The sequence below is a fragment of the Ranitomeya variabilis genome, chromosome 4 (assembly GCF_051348905.1).
Source record: "Ranitomeya variabilis isolate aRanVar5 chromosome 4, aRanVar5.hap1, whole genome shotgun sequence".
NCBI classification, from domain to species: domain Eukaryota; kingdom Metazoa; phylum Chordata; class Amphibia; order Anura; family Dendrobatidae; genus Ranitomeya; species Ranitomeya variabilis.
In genome coordinates, this window is record NC_135235.1 from 578,730,961 (window position 1) to 578,743,327 (window position 12,367).

Genomic DNA, 12,367 nt, shown 5'->3' on the forward strand with positions numbered 1-12,367 from the left:
AGAGAAAACCACTATTACAATATCGCCTGCTGCTTGTTCCTCAATTTCTGCTCATCTCACTCGGATGATGAACCACATAACCTGGCCTCCAAGTGCTTCATACCTAATGAAACACTTCACCTCCCTTAATTAATTGAGTGCTTCATTATAGTTTTATAGCGTATGCTTAATTAAAGATGTGTATGTGCACGGCACAGAGTAAGGCTCCTTTACTTTCTACAGTAACTCCGAGGAAGGAAACCTTTATGGAACGGTGGTGACACAGGTCTGAGGATGACAGCCGGAGCCCAGAGGTCCAAGACGTGGAGATTATGTAACTAGATAAATGGAAGGTTTCTGCCAGATCACCACAGGACACGGGACTCAGTTTTGACCAAACTGAAAAAACCCAAAAGAAAAAGTGGTTCCAGCTCCTGATAAACTACGCGTTTCGAACGCACTCCGACGTCTTTTGAGCTGAATTATAATATAGTCCATGACACCTATAAACCAAGGCTGAACTAATAGGAGGTCAAATATATTATGTTATCCATATCTGTACCTATATTGGGTTTATAGGCATCATGGATCAGACAAAGGATGCCAGCGTGCGTTCGAAACACGTAGTGTTCTTTTTCTGGGATTAATATGGAATCTAGTTTTTTATTTTTTCCAATAACATTTTATCAAGCGCTGGAACCACTTTTTCTTTCTAACTCTTACGTATGGCTACTTAATATCAAAGTGTGAAGAGTACAGCAAAATGATGTACGTGACAATGCGTAGTGCCATCCGTGCTGCCCGTGGTTCTGATCTACGATGGCAAAGCCGCGGTGTGGTGTCATTGTAGCTAAGAGCCTCAACGTCTCGGCATAATCAAATGGCATCAGTATTTGCAAGACCACAGATATCAATCACACCGGGCAGTTCATTATGATAGACTGTAAACGGAGCGGGATAATTGCTTGCGATGGGAGTATGGGCAGTACGTGTGAGAAGCAGGGACATTATGGCTATAAAAAAAAAACACAAAAAAAACCCCCTCTCCTTGCTAATATATAATTTTATCTTTAAGTGCACATGTTGGCAACACAGTGGAGGCTGCCAATTACCGTCTGAACTCATATTTATGAGAACAGAGGCTACAGATTCACTGAAGTCTAAATGTAGCTGTATGGAAGAGGAAGATGAGAACTACAAACCCTGATAATAATTACGTTGCCTAATTGTGCAATTTTTCATTGCGCTACATTTTATCATTTAAAGCCGCCATGAAGTTACCATGATTGCAAAACCTTCATGGCCCAAAGACAATTCATTACAAAGCAAGATGAGAATGGACGGTTACAGCTGGAAACCTTACACTTGGCTTGTGTAGCTGTAGGGAATAGAACTGGACTTGGAAGAGGATGTAATTCAGGTTTTTAGGACTTACCTCACTTCCTGTCCGACAATCTCGACTGGAATACCTGAAGACAGATCAAAGATAAAAAAGGAGTGAGGTGGTTATATTCATCAATGGAGCATTGGTGAAACGCGCGTCGGGTGTGTGTAGTGGGTGAGCCCGTCCTCTTGGCTGCAAGGCTGCCGACTATTATGTTCTTATATTGATCGACTTTTCACTTCAGTACAATTTCCCCTGGCATGCCATTCTTATTTCCATTGTGAATTGATTACGTTTTCTCTCATCTCTTCTAGTTGGATTATTACTTCCAGCTTTTTGTTTCATTGGTTCACCAACCAACGTGTGTCAATTGTCTTCTCTGCGTTGGGACAATTACCATCATAAACTTTTTTTAATTTTTAATCATTTTTGCAATAAAAGTTATTCATTATTTTGATTACTTTTTCCTGTCCTGCACTTAATCAATATTGGTCTTTGCATCAATAGATTTGTAATCAGCTGGTAACGTATGGAAGCATGTGGTTTACTTGTGTCCTACCTTACTTTGGTGCTAGTGAATGATGGAGCTGTACAAGGGTTTTTTCTTATCTAAGAAGGTGACGCAGCTCTAACTTGACATTATTGAGGTGAGCATATTCTGTGGAGCACCCATGTACAATCTGTAGGGTCTCTATGCAGGGTCTCAGCAGGAGGGGCAACCACAATGCACCATACGTCTATCCGGCCACCTACACCGTGCACAGAATGGCATCTGTAAGTGGAAATTGAGAGGTATTTTTAATTCTATAGTTTGCTGCCTATTGCCCAGGTTTCCAGCCTAGGATATAATATAGGTTCAGAACGCTTCGGAATGACTTTTTACAGGATATCCTGTTATTTTTAAATATACTTTCTCCTTACACGATGATAGGTGATGGCGAATTCAGTCGAGGGGTTCAAGAGAGGCCTGAATGTCTTCCTGGAGTGTAACAATATTGTATCCTACAGTTATTAGGTTCCTTAGAAGGATGTAGATCTGGGGAATTATTCTGAAGGAATATAGGCTGAACTGGATGGACAAATATAGGCTGAACTGGATGGACAAATGTCTTTTTCCGGCCTTGCTAACTATATTTTTTTAATATGATGGAATAAAGGTAGGTTAAATTTGTAATTGATTCTTCGATGCCGAGTGCAGGATTCCAGTTTTTCATTGTTTTATTGAAACTTCATGTTACCTAATACCAGACTTAGGTTTTGATTTTTCCGGCACACCTCCGAGACTCAACAGGAGAACCAGTGATTTGTGCTGAGCCGATACACATATATAAATCAGAGGCGGCCGGCATCTTAGGCAAGAAGAGTGCACTTGAAGTTCTTTGCTTTAACGCTTGTGCTGGAAAACTTTCTGGAAAACTTGGTCCTGCCCGAGTCTTTCACCCTGTGCACCTCCGATGGTACAGAGGCAAAGCTACCCCCTGAAGGACGTACGATTCTGGCCTTCGGAGTGACCACGCTGCTGGTCTGAAATATCAATCTTCATGAGAAATATTAATCTTCGCGAAGGTACCGTCCTCCAGGAAGCATGAAGCCGGATGGCGGAAGATCAATCATGTGAACACTCCATTGAAGGTGGTTTTGTATACTCTAAATTTGTAATATACAATATGCCAAAACTAACGTGGCCCCAAAAGGTTATGAGAAGGTTAGAGGTTTCCCCAATAGATGCTCTCCAGAGACAGAATTCTAACAAGAAAGAAACAATGCCATCCATTTTCCTCCGTCTTGATGACATATGAAGACTACCTGAGGCTTTGATACCCCGGTAACAATGTAGTTGCCTTCCTGCCTCCTTGATGAGATTCCAGCAGATCTGATCTCTGTGTTCTTCTCACAGCGGCAGCATTTGTGTGTCCCTATATCTCACACTAGTTACGCTGTCAGCGCCGGCCCCCAGAGACCCCTCTCCTCCACTGCTCTCTCAGCTGCCTCCACTCTGTACATTTGTAAGTAATTAAGAGCTTTCTAAAGTTCACGTAGATAATGTTAATTATGAATTAGCGTTGGCGCATTTTGTGAATGAACCCGCTGGTGTGTGATGTCATGGAGATAATGGAACGAGGAGGGGGCAAGATCTTACCTCGGATTTTGGATCGCGTGCGGGTCCTTTTGTCATCATTTTCTACATTCATCTGAAGGAAAAGACATTTCAAGGCAATGGTAAAGAACCCGTGTAATACTGAACGGTAATATCTATTATGTTCTGCAGTCATTTGTCACAGATAGCGCTCAGGGAATCATGATGCCATACAAAGGGCTGCGCGGTCGACATGTGATGCAGCTGCCAATGTATTAAGGCAAGAGCGCAAGGTTTAACTATTCCACTTCCCCATAAGTAGTGGGGATATCTCAATTTCCATAGGCATAGCAACCACAATTGTGAGAAGCTGGGGTTAAAGGGAATCTGTCATAAGGTTTTTTCCATCTAATACGAGAGCAGCATGATGTAGAGACAGAGACCCTGGTTCCAGCGATGTGTCACTTACTGGGCTGATTGCTGTAGTTTTGAAAAAATCATTGTGCTATCAGCAATATATTACTACTAGAGGACTACTAAACCTGAAGCCATGTAGTCCTCCATATTCATGAGCTCTGTATAACCCCGCCCCCACCACTGATTGGCAGCTGTCACTGTGCATAGGCAGAAAGCTGCCAATCAGTGGTGTGGGTAGGGTTATGCAGAGCTCGGCATTCAGAGAACTATTGGTCTGCAGCAGAGAAAACAATTATTTTTTCAAAACTGCTGCAAGCTGCCCAATAAGTGACACATCACTGGAATCCGTTTCTCTGTCTCTACCTTATGCTGCTCCCAAATGGGGTAGCAAAAACTAGTGACAGGGGTATTGGAGTGTAAGCATGTTTTCACCTTTCCACTCCTTAGGTGATAATTATAATAAAGCCGTGGATATCGATGCTAGGACCCTCACTTTTTGCCAGAATGTTGGACTTGTGCCTTGCAGTCTCCTCTAATTGTGACCTACTGCTCCATCGAAGTCAATGGCACTGACAAGGATATTCGAGCACATTTGTTACCTGCCTCTACATTCATCTCCTCCTGTCCACAGTTTTGAGCCAGTGGCGAATGGAAGAACACATCCCTCATTTTTAGGCCTCGCACACACTGGCGTATAACACGGCTGAGTGCAATCCGATGTTTTATCAGATAGAACTCTGCCTAATGTTATACTAAGGTGTCAGTGCAGATCTGCAATTTTTTTTCTCATGCCAATTCAGCATGAGAAAACAATTGCAGTATGCTGCGAGTGAATGCAATAATAGGATCACACGGACCCATACAAGTTTACAGGTACGTGCAAAACATTGGACTGCACTCGGATTTCATCTGTGTGCAGTCCGATTTATGCGGACACAGACAATGGAGAACATGGAAATATTATGTTCTCCATCTTCTCCATACCTGTGCTGCGATTCTCTCATGTGAAAGAATCGGATCACACTAAGGTGATACGTGGATCAAACTCTTGATAGAGTTTGAGAGAATATACGGCAGTGTGAGTGAGTCCTTACACTCAATCTCAGCGGTGGGATGCGTTCCATCTAATAGTTACCAAATATCAATGGATTCGTAATATCTTGCTTAGTCCAGAATACCCCTTTCATGCAATGCCATTCTTCAGTGCAAGGAAAGATAGGGTGAAAACTGCTTGACCCTCCTATCCAGGAATAGTGGGGTGTAGTGGTAGCGGAAAGTGTTGGCCTCATTTTGCTGTTGTTTGGTCATGCCCAGGATATACTAATGGACTTCTTGTAATGACTATGAGGAGCCTTAGATATGTGACATGACTGACTCTTCACACATTCAGTATTTGGTCAGTATTTTACCTCAGTATTTGGTCAGCATTTTACCTCAGTATTTGTAGCCAAAACCAGGAGTGGAACAATCAGAGGGAAAGTATAATAGAAACACGTCACCACTTCAGTATTTATCACCGTACAAATACTGAGGTAAAATACTGACCAAATACTGAACGTGTGAACGTGGCCTTAGAAAGACTTTTGGATAGCCCATCTCCGTGAGAGCATTATGTTTTCTTATTGGATCAAACAGCCTCCCGACAAACCCCCTGACTAAGATGTAGCAAATGCATTGCAAGTTTTGATATCTAAATTCCCTCTGAGAGAGGATGCATGTAGCATAGTCTCCATTTTGCTCTCTCCAGGGCACGGGCACTGAAGTTCTGCTTTGTATGTGTTTGCAGAGCAGAACACTTTCCATCCAATTTATTCTACTTGGATGCTCTCTGGGCTCTTCTATTTCCTCAAGAAAAAAAGCCTTTGGAGAAATCTGCTTTCTAATTATTGTGCATACGCTGCGTAGCATAGCTGTATCAACTGCTCTACATCCTAGGCGCTTGCTATGAGTAGACATTTTACTGGGTGGGATGATGTAAAGGGCTCGCAGCCCCTGCATCTCGGATATAGACTAACGAGATGTTGGGTCATTACAGACAATTATAATCTGAATGTGATCCATGAGAGCTTGGTGGTCCATGGGCAAGGATCAGTCACCTCTGTAAACCTCCCCCCATCTAATTTAATTATTCCTGAGCAGCTCAATTCATTAGTCATTAATTTCAGCCTGGGAGGACGTATTCTGCCGTCACCACAGAGATTGTGGCCTTGGGCAATTGCCTACTATGGCTACAACTGGTCTAATTATGACACATCTGAATACAAGGGATTGTGGCATTCATTAGGCGAATAACTGTTATGGCTAAAGAACATTTTCTTTCTAAAATTCCTGGTTTCTATATCCCCTTGTGTTGTCCTGTTACACAAAATTGTTAAAATTCATAACTACCGGTACATGCATTTCTGAGAAAGTTGAGAGACTACGCGTGTAGCAGCCATAAGGTGACATTGCACGGCGACATTGGCCTCGAAAGCCGTCGTGTGACTGAAGTTCGCTTGGTGCTGCTGCTACATCGCGGCAGAAGTGAATGGGATTGTAAGGGTATGTGCACACGTTGCCAATTTGGCTGTGGATTCGCAGCAGATTTGGCCCTGCGGATTTGCAGCAGTTTTCCATGCGTTGCACAGTACCATGTCAACCTATGGAAAACCAAATCTGCAGTGCACATGCTGCGGAAAATTCCATGCGGAAACGCGGCGGTTTACTTTCCTCAGCATGTCAATTCTTTGTGCGGATTCCGCAGCGTTTTACACCCAATCCATAATTGGAATCCGCAGGTCTATAAATGCAGGTGAAATCCGCACAAAATGCATAGTAAATCTATGGTAAATCCGCAGGTAATCAGCAGGGCGTTTTACCTACGGATTTTTCAGAATCTGCGCGGAAAAATCCACACACGAATCCGCAACGTGTGCACATACCCTCACACCAATAGACTTACTTGTTGCGGTAATGTATGTGCCGCAATGCAATCCCATTCACTTGTGATGTAGCGGAGGCACCGAGCAAACTTCAGTCACGCGACAGCACTCATGGCCAAAGTCGCCGTGTAGCCCTAGCCTTAATCTTACTACAAGGGTTGTCACCCGGCTCTCCAAACTCCTCAATGTCCAGTCTGGAGTTCTCCCATATTGTCAAGGCTTGAGACCTTAGAAAATATGGACACTCATAGTAGATAGATAGATAGATAGATAGATAGATAGATAGATAGATAGATAGATAGATAGATAGATAGATAGATAGATAGATAGATAGATAGATAGATAGATAGATAGACTGACCAGGATGAGTGGGGCAGAATAAAGTTTTTTCACTTTTTTCCACCTGAAACAATTGGAGTGCTGCCTTCATTTTTTTTCATCTAGATAGATAGACAGACAGACAGACAGACAGACAGATAGATAGATAGATAGATAGATATCCCCAAAATGGCATAATTCTTCAGAAGCGCTGTCGTTTTTTGAATATTTTCTATTACACTGGTATACAGTGATTTTGGTGCCAACGATGTCTGAACAGTTTTATATTACGTTTATGGTGCTGATTAAGATTATGACTTAGGTTTTGCCAGATTGGCTCTAGTTTCCGAGATATTTAATAGTTAATTAATTTATCACAGTAGAATTCTGGCTTAAAAAAGCATTGTAAGCCTACAAATTGAAATACCAAATAATTATATGGGATAGTTCATTACCTAAGACATTGTTAAAGAGCCCAAAGACAAAAAGCTATTGCATTTGTTATCACACACAAGTCGCATAGGGGGACTGCATTATTTTCATGGATGTATTATCTCAAAAACTAAAACCAATTCATTAAAAGTAATGGGATTAATGAATTCAGCACCCTCAAAATACTCTAAATCAATTAAAAAAGCTTGGCGCCTGAAACATTTTTTTTTAGACCTGTGTTATAGATCTAGTTGAGGTCAGATGGATTGTATCCTTAGACTGTGTCGGTGCTGCTTCTATTTTTTTTAGATACCGTAAAAATATAGATACATATGAGATAGATGATAGATAATAGATAGATATGAGAGAAAGAGATAATAGATAGATATTAGGTAGATAGATAGATAGATAGATAGATAGATAGATAGATAGATACTGATAATTTTATGTATCCAAGCATCTGTTGTTATACCTAATTTTTCCCTCTACAGCGATTTATTTGTATTTCACAATTTTGCAGATTTTTTTGTTTTAAATCTCGTGGCACCACGTATCTGACAGCTGTAACCGTGGCTTGTTTTGACTGTATTCCCTCTGGGGGTGTCCTCCCCGCTGCTTGATTTAAATACCCCTGACAGCTAGGCCATTGTTAGCTCTGACTTGAGTAGACAAATAAACAGGAGTTACATCCTGATCAGCCAGCACAAAAGATTGCTGCTCTCTCCATGTGACACTCAAGTGTGAGAGTGTGTGCACATTTATTAACATGTCACTGCTGCATATAGGAGCCATAGCCCCCATACACATACACACACTTCACAGACCCCATACACATACTGCATAGCCTCGTACACGTACTGCACAGCCCTTGTACACATACTACACAGCTCCCGTACACATACTGCACAGCTCCCATAAACATACTACACAGCTTTCGTACACATACTGCACAGCCCCCGTACACATACTGCACAGCCCCCGTACACATACTGCACAGCTCCCATACACATACTGCGCAGCTCCCATAAACATACTACACAGCCCTCATACACATACTGCACAGCCCCCGTACACATACTGCGCAGCTCCCATAAACATACTACACAGCCCTCGTACACATACTGCACAGCCCCCGTACACATACTGCGCAGCTCCCATAAACATACTACACAGCCCTCATACACATACTGCACAGCCCCCGTACACATACTGCGCTGCTCCCATAAACATACTACACAGCCCTCGTACATACTGCACAGCCCCCGTACACATACTGCACAGCTCCCATACACATACTACACAGCCCTCGTACACATTCTGCACAGCCTCCGTACACATACTGCACTTGTTTGACGCAATCAAAATATTTCCCACATACTGTGTATACTTTATTATATTGGCCTCAGGACAGAGTTTGCTGGCTGAGATAATGAGAACAACCTTACCAAGGATGTGTATTATCCAGTTAAAAGATACAGGAGGATACGACTTCGTCATGACCCAAGGGGCGTGGCGATGCGAGGACTTCCATTTGACCAGAGTGCTGTGAACATTATTCATGAAGTGGGCCCAGCAAGCGGGCTCATGCGCCGATTAGTTCTGTGGCTCTGACAAACACATTTCCGCCCACTCCCCCTCCTTATTGGCCAACTTTGATATTTAAACCTGGACGTCCCCTGCCCTAATACCCCTCCCGAAGAAGCAGAGCGAAACGCACGTCGGGGCAGAGGAACGCCATCATATGCACAGCAATTCATCTCTGACAGGTAGTAGTTATCTGACATTGAACCCTTTGGTAATTTGTTTACTATTAGATTGCAAATGCACTTTATAATTGGCACCTTATGGTGAGTATTGTTACTCAGACCTCTATTGCCTGTCAAGTTCTTTTGTGTTCAGCATAAGGCTGGAGTCACACACAACGTATAAAAATTCGGTCCATTTTTCACGGACGAGAATCACACAAATGTTTCATGAACAGTGATCCGTGTGCAGTGCGACAATGCGATTTTTTCTCGAAAAAATATCCGTGTGTCATCCGTATGGCATCTGTATGGCGAGATTTTCCTGCCAGCTTGCAAAATGGACAAATAATGAATTCATGGGCTCAAATATTCATGAAAACATAAATATAGTCTATATATATATATATATATATATATATATATATATATATATATATGTACAGTATATATATCTGTCATACAGAGCTAGATAGCAGAAATGCCGGTAATTCAATTGTCAGATTTGCTAAATCCTTACCGAACCCGACAGGATATGAGACATGGTTTACATACAGTAAACCATTTCATATCCGTTAGATTTTTATATATCCCTAACTAATAATGTTAGTAGTGTTTGTGTGTAAAATTTGGGAGCTGTAGGTGTTAAATTAAAGGGTTAATTCACGGAAAAAACTGGCGTGGGCTCCCGCGCAATTTTCTCTGCCAGAGAGGGAAAGCCAGTGACTGAGGACAGATATTAATAGCCTAGAGAGGGACCATGGTTATTGCCCCCCCCCCGGCTAAAATCTTCTGCCCCCAGCCTCCCCACTGGCACTTAGCCTCTCTCTTCCCACTGCCCTGTGGCATTGGCATATGGGTAATAAGGGGTTAATGTAAGGTGACATTAAGCCTGGTTAATAATGGAGAGGTGTCAATAAGACAAAAACAAAAGTTCCCTTTTATTTAATTTCCAGCATCTTTCTATTTTAATAATTAATTTTAATACATGTTTGTTAAATGAAATTATGCTTTTTAATTGATTTATGTACTTCTTCTTTTACCTGCATGATACAGATCTTGGTAAGGTTGTTCTAGTGGTTTTACATTGAGAAATATTATCTACCACCAAATGGTAGCTATATTGAAAAGGACTAACATTGCTAGTAATGGTTGAGATCATGGGGACTAACATTGCTAGTAATGGTCGAGATCATGGGGACTAACATTGCTAGTAATGGTTGAGATCATGGGGACTAACATTGCTAGTAATGGTTGAGATCATGGGAACTAACATTGCTAGTAATGGTTGAGATCATGGGGACTAACATTGCTAGTAATGGTTGAGATCATGGGGACTAACATTGCTAGTAATGGTTGAGATCATGGGGACTAACATTGCTAGTAATGGTTGAGATCATGGGGACTAACATTGCTAGTAATGGTTGAGATCATGGGGACTAACATTGCTAGTAATGGTTGAGATCATGGGAACTAACATTGCTAGTAATGGTTGAGATCATGGGGACTAACATTGCTAGTAATGGTTGAGATCATGGGGACTAACATTGCTAGTAATGGTTGAGATCATGGGGACTAACATTGCTAGTAATGGTTGAGATCATGGGGACTAACATTGCTAGTAATGGTTGAGATCATGGGGACTAACATTGCTAGTAATGGTTGAGATCATGGGAACTAACATTGCTAGTAATGGTTGAGATCATGGGGACTAACATTGCTAGTAATGGTTGAGATCATGGGGACTAACATTGCTAGTAATGGTTGAGATCATGGGGACTAACATTGCTAGTAATGGTTGAGATCATGGGGACTAACATTGCTAGTAATGGTTGAGATCATGGGGACTAACATTGCTAGTAATGGTTGAGATCATGGGAACTAACATTGCTAGTAATGGTTGAGATCATGGGGACTAACATTGCTAGTAATGGTTGAGATCATGGGGACTAACATTGCTAGTAATGGTTGAGATCATGGGGACTAACATTGCTAGTAATGGTTGAGATCATGGGGACTAACATTGCTAGTAATGGTTGAGATCATGGGGACTAACATTGCTAGTAATGGTTGAGATCATGGGAACTAACATTGCTAGTAATGGTTGAGATCATGGGGACTAACATTGCTAGTAATGGTTGAGATCATGGGGACTAACATTGCTAGTAATGGTTGAGATCATGGGGACTAACATTGCTAGTAATGGTTGAGATCATGGGGACTAACATTGCTAGTAATGGTTGAGATCATGGGGACTAACATTGCTAGTAATGGTTGAGATCATGGGAACTAACATTGCTAGTAATGGTTGAGATCATGGGGACTAACATTGCTAGTAATGGTTGAGATCATGGGGACTAACATTGCTAGTAATGGTTGAGATCATGGGGACTAACATTGCTAGTAATGGTTGAGATCATGGGGACTAACATTGCTAGTAATGGTTGAGATCATGGGGACTAACATTGCTAGTAATGGTTGAGATCATGGGGACTAACATTGCTAGTAATGGTTGAGATCATGGGAACTAACATTGCTAGTAATGGTTGAGATCATGGGGACTAACATTGCTAGTAATGGTTGAGATCATGGGGACTAACATTGCTAGTAATGGTTGAGATCATGGGGACTAACATTGCTAGTAATGGTTGAGATCATGGGGACTAACATTGCTAGTAATGGTTGAGATCATGGGGACTAACATTGCTAGTAATGGTTGAGATCATGGGGACTAACATTGCTAGTAATGGTTGAGATCATGGGGACTAACATTGCTAGTAATGGTTGAGATCATGGGGACTAACATTGCTAGTAATGGTTGAGATCATGGGGACTAACATTGCTAGTAATGGTTGAGATCATGGGGACTAACATTGCTAGTAATGGTTGAGATCATGGGGACTAACATTGCTAGTAATGGTTGAGATCATGGGGACTAACATTGCTAGTAATGGTTGAGATCACGGGGACTAACATTGCTAGTAATGGTTGAGATCACGGGGACTAACATTGCTAGTAATGGTTGAGATCATGGGGACTAACATTGCTAGTAATGGTTGAGATCATGGGGACTAACATTGCTAGTAATGGTTGAGAT

General features: G+C 41.8%; 1 protein-coding gene across 2 annotated transcripts in view; it reads right to left on the minus strand.

Moving 5' to 3' along the window:
* The window catches only part of MYT1 (myelin transcription factor 1), a 91,676-nt gene that overhangs the window by 38,643 nt on the left and 40,666 nt on the right, over nucleotides 1–12,367 (minus strand). For both annotated transcript variants that reach the window (XM_077252954.1, XM_077252953.1), the window contains exons 3-4: nucleotides 3,504–3,555; nucleotides 1,415–1,448 (exon numbers count right to left, since the gene is read on the minus strand). In XM_077252954.1, the coding sequence (XP_077109069.1) occupies nucleotides 1,415–1,448; nucleotides 3,504–3,555 (86 nt within the window). The remainder of the gene's footprint in view (nucleotides 1–1,414; nucleotides 1,449–3,503; nucleotides 3,556–12,367) is intronic.